General features: G+C 62.0%; 2 protein-coding genes across 11 annotated transcripts; one reads left to right on the top strand and one right to left on the bottom strand.

The window, feature by feature from the left end:
- Positions 1 to 755: 755 nt before the first annotated feature.
- Positions 756 to 5,126, bottom strand: CNN2 (calponin 2). The gene is made up of 7 exons (XM_052665434.1): positions 4,989 to 5,126; positions 2,612 to 2,733; positions 2,300 to 2,366; positions 2,064 to 2,201; positions 1,837 to 1,953; positions 1,562 to 1,708; positions 756 to 1,474 (listed from the first exon to the last, which is right to left on the bottom strand). Exons 1-7 carry the CDS (start codon positions 5,049 to 5,051, stop codon positions 1,211 to 1,213), a joined length of 918 nt encoding a protein of 305 aa, XP_052521394.1. The 5' UTR covers positions 5,052 to 5,126; the 3' UTR covers positions 756 to 1,210.
- A 479-nt stretch (positions 5,127 to 5,605) lies between these two features.
- On the top strand, positions 5,606 to 18,064 carry ARHGAP45 (Rho GTPase activating protein 45). Of its 10 annotated transcripts, none has more exons than XM_052665432.1 (23): positions 5,606 to 6,117; positions 7,273 to 7,597; positions 8,612 to 8,755; positions 9,329 to 9,413; positions 9,521 to 9,593; positions 9,710 to 9,788; positions 10,032 to 10,169; positions 10,372 to 10,436; positions 10,528 to 10,638; positions 10,722 to 10,802; positions 11,201 to 11,380; positions 11,581 to 11,718; positions 11,919 to 12,109; positions 12,310 to 12,458; positions 12,575 to 12,646; positions 13,183 to 13,284; positions 13,777 to 13,940; positions 14,017 to 14,205; positions 14,511 to 14,648; positions 15,648 to 15,889; positions 15,993 to 16,239; positions 16,326 to 16,401; positions 16,593 to 18,064. In XM_052665432.1, the coding sequence occupies exons 1-23, from the start codon at positions 6,028 to 6,030 to the stop codon at positions 16,838 to 16,840; spliced, it is 3,327 nt and encodes a 1,108-aa protein (XP_052521392.1). In that variant the 5' UTR covers positions 5,606 to 6,027; the 3' UTR covers positions 16,841 to 18,064. The 10 variants fall into 10 exon arrangements, with proteins under 10 accessions (XP_052521392.1, XP_052521390.1, XP_052521391.1 ...); XM_052665430.1 differs by having other exon boundaries at positions 13,180 to 13,284; positions 16,323 to 16,401; XM_052665431.1 differs by having other exon boundaries at positions 12,572 to 12,646.
- Positions 18,065 to 18,208: the final 144 nt, after the last annotated feature.

Here is an 18,208-nt window from a genome sequence, read left to right as displayed (position 1 = left end):
GGTAGGGCTTCGCCCCCTTCCTGCTATAGGGAAGGGGAAGCGGCGGGGGGGGGGGGGAGGGGGATGGGAGGAACGGGGGGAGTGGGGACAACGGGGCGGGACCCTGCAGCCGGGGGGAAACTGAGGCACGGAGCGCCGGGGGGCACCGGGGAGCGGCACGGGGCAGCGCACGGCCTCAGCTCCAGCCGGAGCGTCCCATGTCGGCCCAGGGGGGCAGGCAGCCGCCGGGGGGGAGGATGCGCATAGCAGAGGGGAGATGGAAGCGCTAAAGATGATAAGGGGGGGAACCTTCAGTAGGGAGATGGGAGATGAGGAACCCCCACCGAAACACGTTACCGATGCCGGTTCCCACGTCACGTTATCACGGCGGGCCCCGCCCCAGCCGTCTTACAAACAGCTGCGTCATGGAGCGGGGGTCTTAAAGGGGCCCCGCCGCTTCCCGGGGGTCCCGAAGCCGCCCCCTCGCCACAGCGCATCGGCTGCAACTACGGGTACCGCTCCGCTGCTGAGTAATTCGGGGGGTGGGATGGGGCGCGGCTACGGGAAGGGATGGGGCGGAACTGCCGCCCTCCCCACGCTGTGCTTCACCCCAAAGCTTCGCCCCAAAGCGTCTCACCCGGCCCTGGTCCAGGGGATACGCGGGGCTCGGGTCCCAGGGCCCCCCCCAGCCCTGGAGCAATGCCCAGGAGAGTGCAGCAGAGAGCGCTTTCCTGCTCAAGTCGTTTGTTTTTTTTCTTAAAGAAAAGGTCGATTCCTTTTGTTTTTCTTTTCTTTTTCTTTTTCTTTTTTCTTTTTTTTTTTAAAAAAAAGCTTTCAATATAAGAACATCTGTATTAAAAACCCCCACGTGGTTGGAAGAAGCCCCCGGCCCGTGGTTGCCCCCACCTCACACAGCATCACCCTGCAGTGCAGGGGCACCCGACTGAGATGGAATCTGAAACTTTGGTCCCAAGAGTTCTCCAAAAAACAGCACATCCAGCTTTGCTTTTAGGGAATCATAGGAGAGAGCATGGAATGCCCACAGCCCCAGACCCTTCCAGCACAGGACAAGGAGTGGGCAAAGCTGCAGGGCTGCATCTTGGCCAGTCCTTTCCCAGAAAAAAGAGATTCCTTTTAACATTATTTAAAAAAGAAAGAAAAATAGAAAGAGGGAATGATGAACTGAGGCCAGAATGTGGCTGCGAGGGGGACTGCATGGGGACAGCCCTGCTCAGCAGCTCTCCTCCTGCTGGTAATAGTGGTACCCAGGGAGGTCAGTGCCCAGCTCACCGGCGGCGTTGGCTGCATCCCCTGGGATGCCTTGTGGGCAGTATTTGGGGTCATAGATCTGGCGACCCAGGCCGAAGACCTGCCCGCTCTGGTTGGCACCCTGGTTGGATCCCATCTGCAGCGACATGGAGGAGTTGTCACACTTCTCCAGTCCCATCTTGGCGTCGTAGATGTGCCGTCGGGTGCCGGGTGCTGTCATGCCCACCTGGAAGGAAGGGAGGGAGGGAGCGAGTGGGGCTCAGCACGGTGCTCCACACAATGCCATCATTTTGTCCCCCCCTCCCTGGCTCACCTGGCTGGCACATTTGTTGGTGCCCATCTGCAGGCTGATGGTGGAGTGGTCCATGGGTGGCAGGATTTGGTTCTTGGGGTCGTAGAGGTGCCTCCTGGTGCCGTAGGCCGTCATGCCGGACTGGCTGGCACACTTATTGGTGCCCATCTGGGCAACAGAGAGTGGTGAGAAGCAGGCACCGCCCCATCCCCCCCCATCATCCCCATCCTCCCACAGGGGATGGCAGAGGAACCCCCCAGCTGTGATGTGGGGCACTGGGGGTTGGCAGCTCCCACCTGCAGCCCGATCACGCACTGCCCAGCTTTCATCTTGGCCTCATCGAAGTTCCGTTGCTGCCGCTCGGAGTATTTCACACCAATGTCCACACCACTCTGCAGCCCCTTGGTCTTGGCCTGAGGGAAGGCGGTGAGGAATGAGGAATCTCAGACTTGGGGAGCTGCTGGGCACAGACCGGTGCTCATCCATCCCACGGAGCTGCCCCCATCCCTCCCCATGCTCTCACCATGCCTGCCAGCGCCAGCAGCGACACCTGCACCTGTGTCAGATTCCCACTCTCAAAGAGGTCGTTGGCTTCAAAGAGGTCCACAGGGTTCATGCCGTAGCTGGCCATGGCCTTGATGAAGTTGGAGAGGTTCTCGAGCTGAGGGGAGGCACAGAGCACTCAGGTTGTGAGGAGGGGGCACAGGACAGCCAGGTTACAGTGGGGGCATGGAAAGCTTGGGGGCTGCTTGCACCCACCTGGTGCCAGTTCAGTGCCGAGCGGTTGATCTTCCTCACCGAGTTGGGCTGCAGTTTGTTCATCAGCCTGGGGGGAGGTGATGGTGGTGAGCTTGTGGGTACGAGGGTCACCCCTCCCCAGGGGAATGCTGACATCACCTGGGGGTCTCTGGCCCGCTCCTCCCAGCTGGGAATGAAGCAGCCCCACAACACCGGAGATCCCAGAGCCACCTTCCCTCTAATTGCCCCCAGGGCTCCCCACAGCTGGGTCTCCCAAACCACGCAGTGCCTGCGGGCCGTGTTGGCACCTCCCATGGGTGCCGTGGGACTCACTCGCAGAGGATGACCCCATCCTTCAGCCCCTTCTGGAAGTCGGCCCCGATCTGCCGCCCGGTGACGCTTTCGATCCACGTCCGCAGCTCTGCCTCCTTCTGTGGGTCGTATTTCTGGGCGAGCTGGGGGAGGGTGTGGGGTGGTCAGACACGGCCTTGTGTGCACCCCAAACCCCGTGGGGACCGCTCCCCAGCACAAGGCCGGTCCCACTGCACACCACAGTGTGAGGCGTGGTTTGGACAGCCCCGGGATATGCGATCAGTTGCAATTTCCTGGTGCACAGGAAACCCAGATTCAGCGGTACAGAGACTGCCGAGGGGAGGAAGGAGAGCAAGAGCTGCAGCAGGGCCCTCCGGGGTGGGCACGGTGTGCCCGAGGATGGAGGGTGACGGTGGAGAACAAAGCCACCGAGCTTCTCTGCGCCGCCGGCTGCCGCTCTGCTCCGCGCACAGGAGCGGTCCCAGCCCCGCACGGCTCAGTGCTGTCATCAGCACGGCCACATCCAGCACAGCCCGCAGTCTCGCACGCGGTGACCCCGAGACTCTGCAAACTGTCAAAGAGGAAGAGGACGAGCTGCTGGCACGGCTGCTTCTCACCTCCGCCCACGGGACCCAGCACCGACCCCAGCCGCGCTCATCCCTCCCGCCGGTCCCTTCACGCCGCCGCGGATTCCTCGGCCACCGCGGCTATGCCAGGAATGCGGCCGCCTCCTCCCAGATGCAGAGCAGCCGCCCGGGAACGGCATCGCCTCGGCCCGACAGCGGGGACAGCGGATCCTCACCCTGGGTTGGAGCAGGGAAAGCTGTCGCAAGAGGAGGCTGAGAGTCCCGAGAGCCATCGCTGCAAAGACGCAGCACAGCCCACCCTGTGCCAAAAGCCCAAGGACTCCACGGGGCTCAGCTGTGCCCTGTGAGAGGGGTGCCTGCTCCTGCCCTGTGCCTGTGCTGCAGGGTCACCAAGCCGGTCCCCAGGTTCCATCAGACACCTCTATGGAGCCTTGCACAGACAGAACCGAGGGGAGCACAGCTCTCTGCAGTCTCCGTGCCTCAGTTTCCCTCTCAGTAGCCCTGGCGATGCGCCTTCTTGCACAGAAAACAGCTGGGGGGATGCTCACCTCACAGAACCTCAGAGGGTTCAGAGGAACACCCTGGGATGGATGCAGAGCTGCCCCATGGGAGAGCTATTCCCAAGGGCAATGGCCCCACAGCCCAGTCTCAAAGAGGAAGCTGGATCTGACTAGGATGCAAGGACGGAGCGGCCACCACGGTCACACTTGTGCTGTCACGTGGATGCTGGTGGGATCCCCCCACGCACAGCTGACCTACACACAGCACTGATTCCTCTTTCCCCCCCTTCCCTCACCCCGCCTGGGGGACGCAGCAGAGGAGCTGAGGGCCGTCCTGCAGCAGGAGCAGCCCGTGAACAGACCCCATCATAGGACAGGGCTGCAGGTCCGACGGGTTCTCAGCAGTGATGTCAGCCTGCAGCCTGCACAGCGGGGCCGTCAGACTGGCTCAGCTCTTGCTGAACCAAGCTAAAGCACCTGGGAGCAGGCAGCGGCGAGGCCCCTGCACGTGTCCACCCACTGGGTACAAGCAGAGGCCCGTCCTCGTGCAGTGACGAAACCCAAATCCTGTGAGGCCAGGAGGGAGAGCCCAGCTTGAGCTGTGTGCGCATCCCGCATCCTGCCTGTGTCCTGGGTTGGACATCCAGCCGTTGATCCCATCCCTGTGCTGCACGGGTGCACAAGGAAGGGGAGGTGGCTGCTGCATCCCCCCACAGCTGAGCTCCATTCCCAGAGCAGGGATAGGGCACAGCCTGGGCTGTGGACCCAGCCAGGGGACCCAGCCCTGTTCTGAGAGTGGGAAGGGCAGCCCTCCGGACAGCACCCCACATCATCTTGGAGTGCAAACAGCCCCAGCAGAGCAATCGGGTTCCACTGCCCCCTTCCAGTCTGACATCAGGGCCCAGTCTGAGCCTTGGGGTCCACCAAGAGGGACATCGTCCCTCCCCGAGGGACACAGAATGATGGGAAAACAGAGAGCAGGGAAACCTCGGGAGCAGAGCTGCACGGAGCCGGAGCCATCGCCCCACTCACATCCCCCCCCCCCCCCCCCCCCCCCCCTTGCAGGGAACCGGGGGGGACCGGGGCGAGAGTGGGGGCTGCCGGTGCCCGGGATCCCTCCCAGACCCCCGGGGCCCCGCGGGACAGAGTCAGAACGCCCCACGATCGGAGCGCGGCTCCGGCACACACCGCGCCCCGGGACCCGACTCCGCATCTTCCGGAGGGCATCGAGACCCTCGGAACACCTCCGGGACTTCTCTGCTCGCAAACCCCCGTTGGTCCCGGAACCCCCCCGCCCCCGGCGCGGCTCACCCGGTTCTTGACCTCCGCAGAGAGGCCGTAGGAGGGGCCCTTGTTGAACTGGGAGCTGCTCATGGCGCGACGGCGGCGGCGGAGCGGGGATCGACGGCGGGACCGGGAGAGACCGGGCGGGACCCGGCGGGAGGGGGGGTGGGGGGGTCGGGCCCGGCCCCCCCGCGCTGATTGGACGGGCTCGAAATGCCCAAATAAGGACAGGAGTGGCTCCGGACCCGCGCATCCCGACACCGACACGCGGGGGGCTCCGGGAGCTCTGGGGACGGAGGTTGGAGACGGAGCCGCCCCGGGCACGCGTGGGACACCGGGACACCCCCACGGGTGTGGAGTGCTACGGACGCGCACACGCGTGTGCAAGCCCCGAACACGTGCGCGCAGTGATGCGCACAACCGGGCCACGCGCGGCCACGCGCTCTCGCGCGCACACCTACCCGCACGCCCCCTCCCCGCCCCCTCTGCCCGACCCCCTGGTCCGACCGCCTCCCCGCATCCCCATCCCTCATCTCCCCGCCCCGCACCGCCCCTCTGCTCGCTTTGCGGAGGGTGACCGAGAGCTGCACGGCTGCGTTGTGCTGTGGGTGGGGTCCTGGGGGGGAATGGGGGGGGGGCGCAGGTGTGGCCGGGGACCAGAAATGAGGGCAGAGCAGAGCAGAGCCGGGCTGGGCTGAACCGAGCGCTGGAGCCCCGCAACCCCGCACTGCGCATCCATCAGTTAACTGAAGGGTCTGACGGCCCCACAGCCCCAGTGCCGGGGAATCCGTCCTCCCTGGGCCGCAAAACTCCACGAGGAATCCCCGGCACCCGCACGCTGAGTGCCACACGACACCGGGGGGGGGCGGCCGGAGACCCCTTCCTCCCGGCCTCGTGCCCTCGCCGCACTTTTAGCTTTTCCTGTTTCAACTTTGCCTGCGAACCCAATGAGGAAATAAGGCGGTGTCACATGCGCTGCGCTGACAGTTGGCCCCAGCGAATGCTGACGGAGGGGTAGCGGAGAGCTGCTGGCAGCTCGGGGCCCCCCCAGGGCCGCCCTATAGCCATGTTCTCCCGGAAGAAACGTGAGTTGATGAAGACCCCCTCCATCTCCAAGAAGAGCCGCGCGGGGAGCCCCATCCCGCAGACCTTGCCTGTAAGTGAGGTGGGGAGGGAGGGATGGGGTGGCTGGAGGGATGCGAGGAGGAAGGAAATGAGGAAGGACTCCGCCGACGGGACCGGGGGGACTTTGCCCCAGATGAAGGGGATGCAGCAACAGCCGAAGGGCCCGGCTGGGAGGAGAGCGGGCAGAGCTGGGGCTGCGGCAGAACATGGGGAGCGCGGTGGAGGGAGCGAGAGACCCCGACTGCTCAGGGGCAGGAGCAGGGGAAGTGAGGCTTGGCCAGCCCCACACCACGGCTCTGCTATGGGTTTATTTACTCATCAGTGACCCGGAGTGCAAGAGGAAGCGCTTCTCCTCTGTGGGGAGGCCGGCAGACGGGGTTCCTCAGCCCGCCCCGCGCCTGCGCTGCTCCCCAACCCACGGGACGGGGCCGCCGGCTTCAGCCCGCCCGCAGCTCCTCGCAGGGTCACCCATCCCCATCCCCATCCCTTCTTCACGGTTCTCCCCTGCTGAGGGGTCTATGGGTGGGCGCAGCCTGCAGGCGCTGGGATGCTCGGCAGGGCGGCGGGGCGGAACAGCTACAGCCCCTACGCTGCCGGGCGCCGCAGGACGGGGACGGCCAGCTCTCCAAAGCGCTCCCTGGATTCGCTGCCCTGCTCGCCCTCCGTGCGGCTGACGGTACGGGGATGGTGGGAGGGAGCAGCCCGCGGGGTCTGCAGTGCCCTCATCAGCTCTGCTCGAGGTGCTGCCGTCTGGGTGGCCTCGTGTTCCAGGGCAGGATTGGAGAAGATGCCGCGGTGTTTTTGCCCCATTGGTGCCAAATCTGCTGCTGTTCCCAGCACACTCGTGTCACAGTTGAGGCTGTGTTGGGATGGAGGGGTGCAGAACCCAACCCCATCGGTGATGGCTTTGGGGCACGGGGTCTTGGGAGGTGGCTATCAGCCTCTCCCTTGGGGTGATTTCACCCCTAGAAATCAGGGCTCTGTGTGTCTGCAACAATTCTGTACTCTTTGCTATTGGCGGCCCTGGAGGCGTCCCCAACCCCGCAGTGCTAAGGATGTGCTGGACTTGGACAGCAAGAAAAAGAGGAAGGGATGTGCAGGGCCAGATCCTGCTGTCAATGGAGCCCACCATCCTCAGGCAACGCCATCCCCAGGGCGGCACTCACGCTGTGCTGTGCTCCTGCAGGATCTGTCCCGCAAGGACTGCCTGGAAGCTCCCAGCCCCACGGAGCTGCCTCCCACCAGCTCCAAACTCAGCAGCAGTCCCAGTGCTGTGGGCACCCTGAAGCGCCCCACCAGCCTCAGCCGCCATGCCAGCGCCGCCGGCTTCCCTCTCACTGCTGCCAACCCCCGGGCCGTCCCTAAGGGCCACAAGACCCCCACATCCCACAGCCCCATGGAGGGAGGGGAGGGTCCTTTCATCGATGTGGAGGACATCTCCCAGCTCCTGACCGACGTGGCGAGGTTCGCAGATGCCCTGGAGAACCTGCGGGACGTGGTGCTGCGTGATGGTGAGTGCTGGGCTGGGTGCCCCCCGGGTGGCCATGGAGGGGGAGTGGGACTGGGGGACCACAGAACCCCCACGGCATCGCCCCACGGCACAGGGCTGTAAGGCTCCAGGGATGAAGGCTCCAGCGGGTGCTGAAGAACAACATGCTTGGTCCAATGGGGGGGGAGGGGGTCCCTGCCCTGGGGGGGCTGTGCAGAGCTGGGGGCCCAGGGGCAGAGGGTGGTGGGTGGCTGCTGGGAGCTCAGAGCCAGGATAACACTGCTTCCTGCCTGCGAGCTATTTTCATCCGCCTGCTTTCCTGTTTACAGCACAGCAGTGCCAGCTGCCTGGCAGTGGCCCTGGACCCTATGGGGCACCAGCACAGCCCCGGCCCCTGGCCCTCCCTTTGGGATGGGGATGATGCTCGAAGCAGGAGCGGGGCTGCAGGGCTGCAGGGCTGTGGGGCTGCAGGGCTGTGAGGCTGTGGTCTCCGGGGTTGCAGAAAGCAGCCACTGTGGTTGCTCCCCACGATGAGGTGGGGCTGCTGGGATCACATGGTGCCCTGTTTTCAACAAACATGTTGACGCATCCTCACTCACGGTGGAAAACAGCCGTGCCCAGACGTGGGGAACATGGTGCTGGAAATGAGAGAGGGAGCAGAGGAAAGTCCTTCCCCACCTGGAGCTGGGACCCAGGCTGCTGTCCTCAGTGCATCCCTATGGGATGCTGAGCGCTGCCTGAAGGGGCTGCCAGCACCCTGCCCTGAGCTCACACACTGCTTCCCCTGGCTCTGAGCACTGGGTTGGGGCTGTGGCGTGGTGCTGGACCCCACGGGACACAACCAAGCCAATGGATGGGGCAGGATCGTGTGGCCAGCAGGGAGGAGGGGAGGAAATGGGAAGGAAATTCCCATACCGCTTTCAAAGGAAAAATTTACTACTGAGGAAAAAATGCCTCGAAGGTGTGCCTGCACCATGGCAGGGGTGAGCACAGCACCAGGGATGGGGTGTACACAGGGCTGCCTTTTCTCCTGCAGACCCCAAGGAGTCCCAGCGGCCGCAGGCCCACGAGTGTCTGGGTGAAACGCTGCGGGTGCTGCGCCAAGTGATCAACAAATACCCACTGCTCAACACCTTGGAGACGCTGACTGCAGCAGGGACCCTCATATCCAAAGTGAAGGGTGAGCCCAGGGCGGGGGGCTCCATCCAATTCCCACCCCGTTGCTGGGGAGCCCATTTTGGGGCTGCCTGGAGCAGGGCTGCCAATGGATGGGGCACGGAACGAAGGCGCTGCCATCCAAGCCTCAGCCCTATTCCAGCCCCCTGCTCTGGTCCCACATCCCCGTGTTTGTGAGTGGGCTCTGAGGGCTCCGGTCCCACCCGGGGCAGAGCAGTTACAGCTGTGGTGGGGAGGGCGAAGGGGGAAGGAGGGAGGGCTGTGGTAACCGCAGGCACAGCACAACACTGCGTCACCGCTTCCTGGAGCTGTAACCACACGGGGACAGGAAGCCTCGGGGCTGGCAGTGCTCTGCCATGGGGCCGGCCCCACATGGGGGCCTTGGGATGGAGGCAGCTGAGTGATGATGGAGATCCGGGTCCTCACCCAGCTGCCAGCATGGCAGAATCGTGTTCCTCTGTTGTCCTGGCCTCCTCATGGCCGTGACCCCGGTGCTGGGAGCTGCGTGAGATGGTCCGTGCTGTGGGGTGCAGGGTGCACAGGGGTGATGGGGCTCCTGTTTCTCCCCCACCCGCAGGATTCCATTACGAATCCAACAATGAGACAGACAAGAGGGAGTTTGAGAAGGCTGTGGAAACCATCGCGGTGTCCTTCAGCAGCACGTAAGGGTTTTGCACCGCCGCCCCTGGATGCGGATGGGGTGCTGGGAGGTGGCGCTGCTTTGTCACCGCTGCTCCTCCTCTGGCTGACTGTGTTCCTCTTGTCACAGCGTCTCTGAGTTCCTCATGGGGGAGGTGGACAGCAGCACCATCCTCTCCATCCCCCCCAGCGACCAGAATCAGGTGTGTGCCTCCCGCTGGGGGTCTGCTGGGGTCTCAGCCCTAAACCTGAGCACAGGGGTCCCCTCTGAGCACTCCTGTTTGTCTGACGCATTCCTTCCTTTCCTGATTTCCCAAAGTCTATGGAGAGCCTCTATGGGGGGATCCCTGGGCCTGGAGGGGATGGTGTGCCCTCGGGCATGGAGAGCTATGATGCAGGTGAGCAAGCAGGCATTGCTGTGGGACTTGGGGGTGGTCAAAAAGAAATGGGCTCTGCCATCACCACCTGGACATCATCCTGCGCTGAGCTGCCCCTGGGGACACAGCTGAGATGAGATGGCAGAGCGGCTGCTGTGGGCATTGGGGTCTTCCTGGCTACTCTGGGGGTCCTAGGACCAGCCCAGCAATCAGCAGCAGCACGGTTTGGGATCATTCCCCTTCTCCTCTGTCCCCACATCACAGTTCGTCCGGCGGCGGAGGAGGTGGATGTGATGCTGCAGCGCTGTGAGGGAGGTGTGGATGCTGCCCTGCAGTATGCCAAGAACATCTCCAAGTACATGAAAGACCTCATCGGGTACCTGGAGAAAAGGACGGCGCTGGGTGAGATGTGGGGGGGGGGTGGTCTGTGCACTGTGGGGTGGCTCTGGAATGGGGGGATGATCCTGAGAGCACAGCATGGGGCCAAGGGAGCCAGAGCTGCTGGGAGGTCCCTGAAGTTCTTGACTCACGTTTAAGAAGGAACCCAACGAGCACAGAAAGCCTTCTGTTTCAACTTTCTGCACTTCCAACCTTTCTCTTCCAGAACTGGAGTTCGCCAAAGGGCTCCAGAAGATGGCAAACAGCTGCAAGCAAACCTTCACGCAGGAGGTACGGCCAGCCTGGAGCTCCCCAGCTGTCCTGGAGCTGACAGCATCAGCCTCGTGCTGAGCCTCAGAGTGCTGCTTTTGTCGTTCCTCAGACCAGCATGCCCTTCCTGTCCATCTACCTGCTGGCACTGGAGCAGGACATGGAATACGGCACGTCGGTCCTGCAGACTGTCACCACGCTGCAGCACCAGACCTTCCTGCAGGTGAGCATGCAGTGCACGGAGCAGCTCCTGCCAGGGCTCCGTGCAGGGCTGTGCTTTGCCAGCTGCACCATTCGCTCCTGCAGCCGCTGACTGTGAGGCGCCTGGAGCACGAGAAGAGAAGGAAGGAGATCAAGGAGCAGTGGCACCGTGCACAGCGGAAGCTGGTGAGGCATGAAGGTGTCCATCCACCCACCCACCCATCCACCCACCCACCCACCCACCCATCCACCCACCCATCCATCCATCCACCCATCCACCCATCCACCCATCCACCCACCCACCCACCCATCCATCCATCCACCCATCCATCCATCCACCCACCCACCCATCCATCCATCCATCCATCCATCCACCCACCCATCCATCCATCCACCCACCCACCCATCCATCCATCCATCCATCCATCCATCCACCCACCCATCCATCCATCCATCCACCCATCCATCCATCCACCCATCCATCCACCCATCCATCCACCCATCCATCCATCCATCCTGGGCAGCTTTGTGCAGGGTGACCCCTGCAGGGCTCAGCCCTCACCCCGGTGCTCCTCCTTTGGCAGCAAGATGCAGAGGTGAACCTGCGGAAGGCCAAGCAGGTGTACATGCAGCGCAGCGAGGAGCACGAGAAGGCCAAATATGTGGCAGTGAGAGCAGAGGAGGAGCAGCAGAGCACCGCCAGCAACGTCACCACCAAAACCCTGGACAAGAAGAGGCGGCTGGAAGAGGAGGCCAAGAACAAGGTGGGAGCACAGCAGCTCCAGGCACTGCTTTGCAGGGATCTTCTTGCTCCTTGGTGTTCTGGCACAGGGCAGCCCAGAAGCACGGGGGCTGGAAGCTCAGCCTGACCTCAGCACAGAGCACAGGGTCCAGCACAGGGAGGCAGCTCCCATCCAATTCCACACCTCTGAGCAGCTTCCATCTCCCCTCTCCAACTCCTCAGGCAGAAGAGGCCATGGCCACCTACCGGACCTGCGTGGCAGATGCCAACACGCAGAAGCAGGAGCTGGAGGACACCAAAGTGAATTCCCTGAGGCAGATCCACGAGCTGATCAAGCAGAGCGACCAGGTCATCAAACTGGTGAGTTGGGAGGGCTGGGGGCCGTGCCACAGCCGGGGGGGCCGGAGGGCAAGCAGCTGCTCAGCCCTGCGCTGCACAGAGCCAAGGACAGGGCTGCAGCCCCAGCCCCACTCCCGATTCTCCACCTGGCAGCTCCGTGCCTCTCCTCCCCCTGTGCCACCCCCTGACTCCTGCCCTGACTTCCTCCCCGTTGTTTTCAGGCCACCATCGCCTTCTACCAAATCATGCACATGCAGACGGCGCCGCTGCCCGTTTACTTCCAAACCCTGTGTGAGAGCAGCAAGCTGTACGACCCCGGGCAGCAATATGCCTCGCACGTCAAGCAGCTGCAGCGAGGGGATGAGCCCGACACGCAGTACGACTTCGAGCCTTACGTGTCCCACAGCGCCTGGTAGGAGAGGAGGGGGAAATCGCTGCTCCTCTGCACCAACCTGCAGGGGGGGCTCCTGCAGACAGAGGCTGCTTGGTGCAGGAGCAGAAGGCTTCCACCTCAGCTCTGGTGGATAGCCACTACTTTTGGAGTGGCTTTTCTAGCATCCCTCCCCCTACGTCCTCTTGGACATGGCCCTTCTCCTCCCTCCCCACCACCAGGTCCCCCTTCACCCGCACACGGAAGGGCAGCTTCAACGCCAGCGACTTCTCCACCAGTGGTGGCTCTGATGGGGCTGGGCTGCCCAGGGATGGGAGCAGCACAGATGGACCCAGAGAGACCCAGGGTGGGACGCTGGCAGAGCGCAGAGGTGAGAAAAGCCCAGCCCTGAGCACTGCCTGCAGCAAGCAAATGCTTCTGCTATCAGAGCTGCTCTGCGTGGCATCAGGGGCAGCCCCAAACGGTGAGCCCTTCTTCCCACAGCAGGGAGGGGACACCAGGTGCACAAATCCTGGCCGACCACCTCTGAAGCTGACAGCAGCCTGGATTCCAGCACAGGTGGGTGCAGAATCCGGGCCGTCCTTTGCCCTCTGGTGGAGCCCACCCGAAGGCAGCACCTCCTTGCCAACAGCGCTTTCTTTTTTCTTTCATTTTTCCTTTTTATCTTTTCCTTTGTCTTTATATCTTTTCCTTCCCATCCTCTCCTCCCCTCTCCTTTTCTTTTCCTTTTCCTTTTAGCTTCCCTAAGAATTAAGACTCCATCACAGCTAACTGCTGATCCCTACCTACTGGAACGGGGGGGGAACCACCAAACCTGTGCTGCACCCATGGGAAGGTGCAGCTCCCTCAGCCCTTGATTCCTCTAGCAATCCCCAGCTCCCCAGCTGCCAGAACCCAACGAGCACAGAAACCCTTCTGTTTTTCTGTTTCTCTTCACTTCCAACCTTTCTCTTGCAGAGGTCATCTTGTTGTCCTGCTCTACCTCCACTCCTTGCTGCAGGGACAGCCACACGCACAGGAGTGCCCCCAGAACCCCCCCCCTCCTTCATCCCCCCCATCCCTCCCAGCTCTCAAACCAGGCTTTGCTTTAGCAGGAGAGTTCAGCCACAAACTGCAACGGTTGTCATCCAATGGCACCATGTCCTCCAGCGAGGAGCTGGGAGAGAAGGATGAGAACGCTGCCTCCTTTGAGCAGAGTATGTGATGGAGTGGAGATGCAGCTGTGCTGTGCTGTGCTGTGTGGGGTCTCTGCCCCCCTCTTCTGCTGGGAGGAGAGCTGAAATACCAGCGAGTCCATGGGGAACACAACACCATTCCCACTAGGCAGGGACAGGCCCTGTGCAAAGCAGTGGCAACAGCTCCATCAGGAGCACAGCCCTTGGTTAGCTGGGATGTGGCCCAAAGCCCCGTCTGTCAGCATGTCCCGTGTGTCCACATGTTTGTCCGTGTGTCCCATGTGTCAGCATGTCCTGTGTGTCTGTTTTTCCCATATGTTCACGTGTCCCATGTGTCAGCATGACCCCACATGGCTCACGTGTCCCGTGTGTCTCCATGTCCTGTGTGTCCGTGTGCCCCACGTGCCGACATGCCATGTCCCCATATGACAGTGATCCTTCTGCTCGAGCCTCGCTCTGCCTGACCCCTAAGGAGACAGAATGCTGATGTGTCCCTTTGTTCTCTGCCTGTAGGCATCAATGGGATCACCCCAGAGATGGCAGCACCCACGGGACCCTTCCGGAACGTGGGTTTGTCCAGGGCAGCCCAGACCCACCGGCTGAGGAAGCTGCGGACCCCCTCCAAGTGCAGGGAATGCAACAGCTACGTGTACTTCCAGGGGGCAGAATGTGAGGAGGTAATGCTGGGGATGTGGGAGGATTGGGGAGGTGGGGGGGGGGGATCCCGCTTCTGAGCCCTTCCCTGTCTCCCAGTGCTACCTGGCGTGCCACAAGAAGTGCTTGGAGACCTTGGCCATCCAATGTGGGCACAAGAAGCTCCAGGGGAAGCTGCAGCTTTTTGGGCAGGACTTCCTGAAGGCTTCTCAGGGCAGCGCTGACGGCATCCCCTTCATCGTTAAGAAGTGCATCTCTGAGATTGAGAAGAGGGCGCTGAAAACCAAGGTGAGCCCCCTGCCCTCCCCTCTGCTCCAGCTGCTTGCCCTCCAGATGGGCTCTGTCCTGCTATGAGAACCAGCGCAGCCCTCAGGTTCTGAGGCAGGAGGTCCCACAACAAACAAACTGACACGGAAACGTGTCCTGCACTCCCTCTCTTCCCTACAAAAGGGGAACAGCAGCGACATCTGAGCTGCAACAGCTCTTCCAAACCTCCTGAGGGGGATTTCCACCCCCAAAGGAGTGGCTGGGAGCCGAGAGCTCGTGCGAACCCAAAGAGAAATGTTCAGCTTTGGTTTTCTCCCCCTTGGCAGGGCATCTACCGAGTGAACGGCGTGAAGACCCGCGTGGAGAAGCTCTGCCAGGCCTTTGAGAACGGGAAGGAGCTGGTGGAGCTTTCCCAGGCGTCCCCACACGACATCAGCAACGTGCTGAAGCTCTACCTGAGACAGGTGGGGGCAGAGGTGATTCCTGGTGATTCCAGCAATCCGTGCCTGGAGGGGGCGATCCTGCTGCCAGCTGTGCTGACAGCTGCCTGCTGGGTGGATCAGAGCCCCTCCTGCCCAGCTGGCCCGATGGAGGTGTGTGCAGGAGGATCAGCAATCTCACTGCACATCTCAGGGCGGCTCCATGCGTCTGCCCCCAGTGAGCCCTCACACAACATCAGCTGCAGCAGCGAAGTCCCTGCCCACAGCAACACAACGCGAAGCGCTGCACCGTCCCTCCCCTTTGCAGCTGGGGAAGCAGCAGGAGAAAGGGAAGTGGCCGTAAAGGTCGCCCCGCAGCGGGGCTGGGCTCAGCTCACTTCTCCCGGCCCTCTGCCTGCAGCAAACATCTCTGCCATCAGCTCAGTCCTGCACCGAAACTCAAACCCCGACCCACATCCTCAAACGGGGCAGGAGGAGAGGAAGCAGCTTCTCTCTCTCACGGCTTAACCCTTTCTGCTGGTTTCCTGGGGGCAGAGGAGGCTTCTCCCCACGTCCCCGCACTGCAGAGAGGGGCTGCGAGCTCCTGGATAGGGAGAGCAGAGAGCAAAAAGAAGAGGTCTGCCCTGTGCTGAGATCCAGGCTCAGTGCACGGCTGAGAAATCGGTTTCAAGTCCCTCTGCAGGAGCGCTGCTCTGCTGCAAAGCGATCCATCCCCAGCAAACACCCGGGGAAGGCACCGCAAACATCAGCAGCGCTGCACAACTGCCGGGCGGTGCACGAACGCACTCAGGTTGCTTTATGCAAACTTCAAAGCCAAACGCTCCTCCTGACAGCTGCAGGCTGCGCTGATTCCTTCTCACCTCCTCCTAGGGAACAATTAGCACCGTCCCATTTAACAACCTCTTATCTATAGAGAAGCCGCGCACACGCCCCAGGCTGGGTTTTTGTGTCTTTTTTCTGAAGGGAAAAGGAGCGTTCTCCATCTGGGGAGCTCACAGGGTTTCTCTCGCACTGTTCTTGCAGCTGCCCGAGCCCATCGTGCCGTTCCGGATGTACAACGCGCTGATGGGAGCAGCCAAGGAGAGCCTGCAGGGCGGCAGCGAGGCCAAAGGGAGGAGTGGGAAAGGGGGTCCGGAGCTGGTGGACAAAGGGGCCGACACCGAACGCGTGGTGGTGAACCTGGTGTTGAAACTGAAGGAGCTGCTGAAGGAGCTCCCGTGGGAAAACACGGCCACGCTGCAGTACCTCCTGCAGCACCTGAGGAGGTGAGGAGGGGGATCCGGGCTGGGGGGGCCGTCCCTTCTGTCCCCGTGGTGGGATGGGAAAGGGGAGCAGCCGCTGCCTGCTCTCATGGATTTCCTCATCCAGGATCGTGGAGGTGGAGCAGGACAACAAAATGACCTCCAGCAATCTGGGCATCGTCTTCGGGCCGACGCTGCTGCGGCCACGGCCCACGGATGCCACCATCTCTCTGTCCTCGCTGGTGGATTACCCCCACCAGGCGCGCGTCGTCGAGGCGCTCATCATCTTCTACCCCACCATCTTCGAGGACAAAGGCAGCACTCTGACCGCTGGCGGCACTGAATTCACCGCAGATCGCGAGGACGAGACCCCGGTATGGGGCCCTGGGGAGGGAGCAGCGGGGGGGGGGCGTGAGGTTGGCCCTGTGTGCTCCCCCCTCACACGGACCCCTCCCAGCAGGATGAGCCCACGGCCGCTCCGTGCCCGCAGCCGCCGGGGAAGGGCGACCTGGGGTACAACGTGGGAGCGTTCGGGGGTGAGTGAGGGGCTCTGGGGGCTGTGGGGACACGGGTCTGGGGCTGCAAAGAGGGGCTCTGGGTTCTCGCGCTGCCTCAGCCCCTGGGGGCACCCGTCCCCACACCTCCATCGCTGCTCGCCGCGGTGAGGAGCTCGGGGCCGAGGCAGCGCAGAGCAGCGACCGCCTCACAGCTCCGTACGGATCCACAGAGCCCAGCGAGAGATCGGTGGATTCCGACTCGGAGCCGGAGGACGGCGGGCAGCTGCGAAAACAAGGGAGCGAAACGAGCACGGACGAAGCTCCGTTCTACGAGGAGGGCAGCGAGGGGCAGCGCAGCCGCACGTGCAGCACCGGGCAGTCGGACACGGAGGGCTCAGCGCTGCGCTGCGCTGCAGGAGAGCACAGCGACCCCGAAGAGGAGCCCGAGAGCGACGCCACCGCCGCAGCTCAGCAGTGAGAGCGGCCCCAGGCGGCGGTGGCTCGGCTGACGAAGCTCGCGTTGCTGCTTGTATACAACGATATGGGCATTTTCCTCTTCCGCCCTCCCCACGTGGCACGGTCTCAGGGCTTTGTGGATGTATATTTGATCTCCAAAATCGATGCTGTGAGGGCAGCGGGGGGAGATGCAGGGTGCCTGAGCCAAGCTGAACCCCCCTCCACTGTGAGCTTTTAGTCTTTGATTGTGTGTGTGTGTGTAAGGTAACCCTTCAATGCAAACCCACTACCTCTGCTGGCAACGGAACTCGAAGGGTTAAAGAGGACCAAAGTGGTTTTTAAGGTTATGAAACTTTTCTGCACTGAAGCATAGAAAAAAAAAAGAGCTTAGAGCCGAAAGCTGCTTTCCTTCCACCACTCTGCTCACACCCAGGCTGCTCCCCGCTGCCTTGAGAGGACCAGGAGCCCAGCTGGGTCCAAAGTTGTTCTTTAATACTCAGACCATTCCTCAGTGAAACGCTGGGTTCTCCCTCGTCTCTTGTGCCACCTCCTCCTGTCTCAGTCCTCTGCTGCAGGCAGGGAGGGCATCCATGCAGACCAGGCAGCAAAGGGAGAGCTGGGACCGCTTCTCAGCCAAGGAAGCCGAGCAGAGTGGCGTCCCAGCTGGAGATGCACTGAACTGGAAGGGTTAACAGAGCTCATTAACGGAGGATGAGGTGATGGAGAGGAGGTGGGATCCTTTTGGAGGATCATCTCCACCAGGCAGAGCGGGGCTGCTAAGGGCCACGGCTCTCAGATCAGAAAAGCATCTCAACACAACAGATAAAAGGTACACGAAACCAAAGCTCCATTTACGGCCGACCGGTTTGTAACGGGGCCGAAGGGGAGCTACAGCCACCTGTGAGCACCTCTGCTCCACAGCTCTTCGCCATCCTTGCAGCACATCATCCTCATGGCAGCAGGAAAATGAAGCTGAGTGCCACCTGCTGCTACCAGAACTGCTACTGCAGGGGTACGAGTGTGTGCGAGGATGGGTGATGGTGAATGCGAGTGAAGGAAGGGACCAAAGCAATGCTGGAGCTTCACATGGTACCGAGAGCCCTTCTATCTGTATATAAACTCAGCATGGAAAAAGGAAAAATGTTCTTTTGTGACGTGTCTGTGCTGCTGTATGAAGCTGCGTTCTGTGTTTTGCTGAGTTCAGACTGATGTGCTTCCAGAAAGAATAAAATCCCTGTGTTCCAACCACTGCCTGTCCTGCACATCAATGCCTGCACATCCAGCTGCCCGTGGCTGTGGGTGCCAAGCGTTGTAAGGAAGCACTTAGAGCAAGTAAAGCAAAATCCCTCTGCAACATCTGACAACCACAGTCTCAAAACAAAGGTCAGAG

This window comes from Tympanuchus pallidicinctus, unplaced genomic scaffold (assembly GCF_026119805.1).
Source record: "Tympanuchus pallidicinctus isolate F22 unplaced genomic scaffold, pur_lepc_1.0 scaffold67, whole genome shotgun sequence".
Lineage (NCBI taxonomy): Eukaryota > Metazoa > Chordata > Aves > Galliformes > Phasianidae > Tympanuchus > Tympanuchus pallidicinctus.
This window is presented reverse-complemented; position numbering and strand designations above follow the sequence as displayed.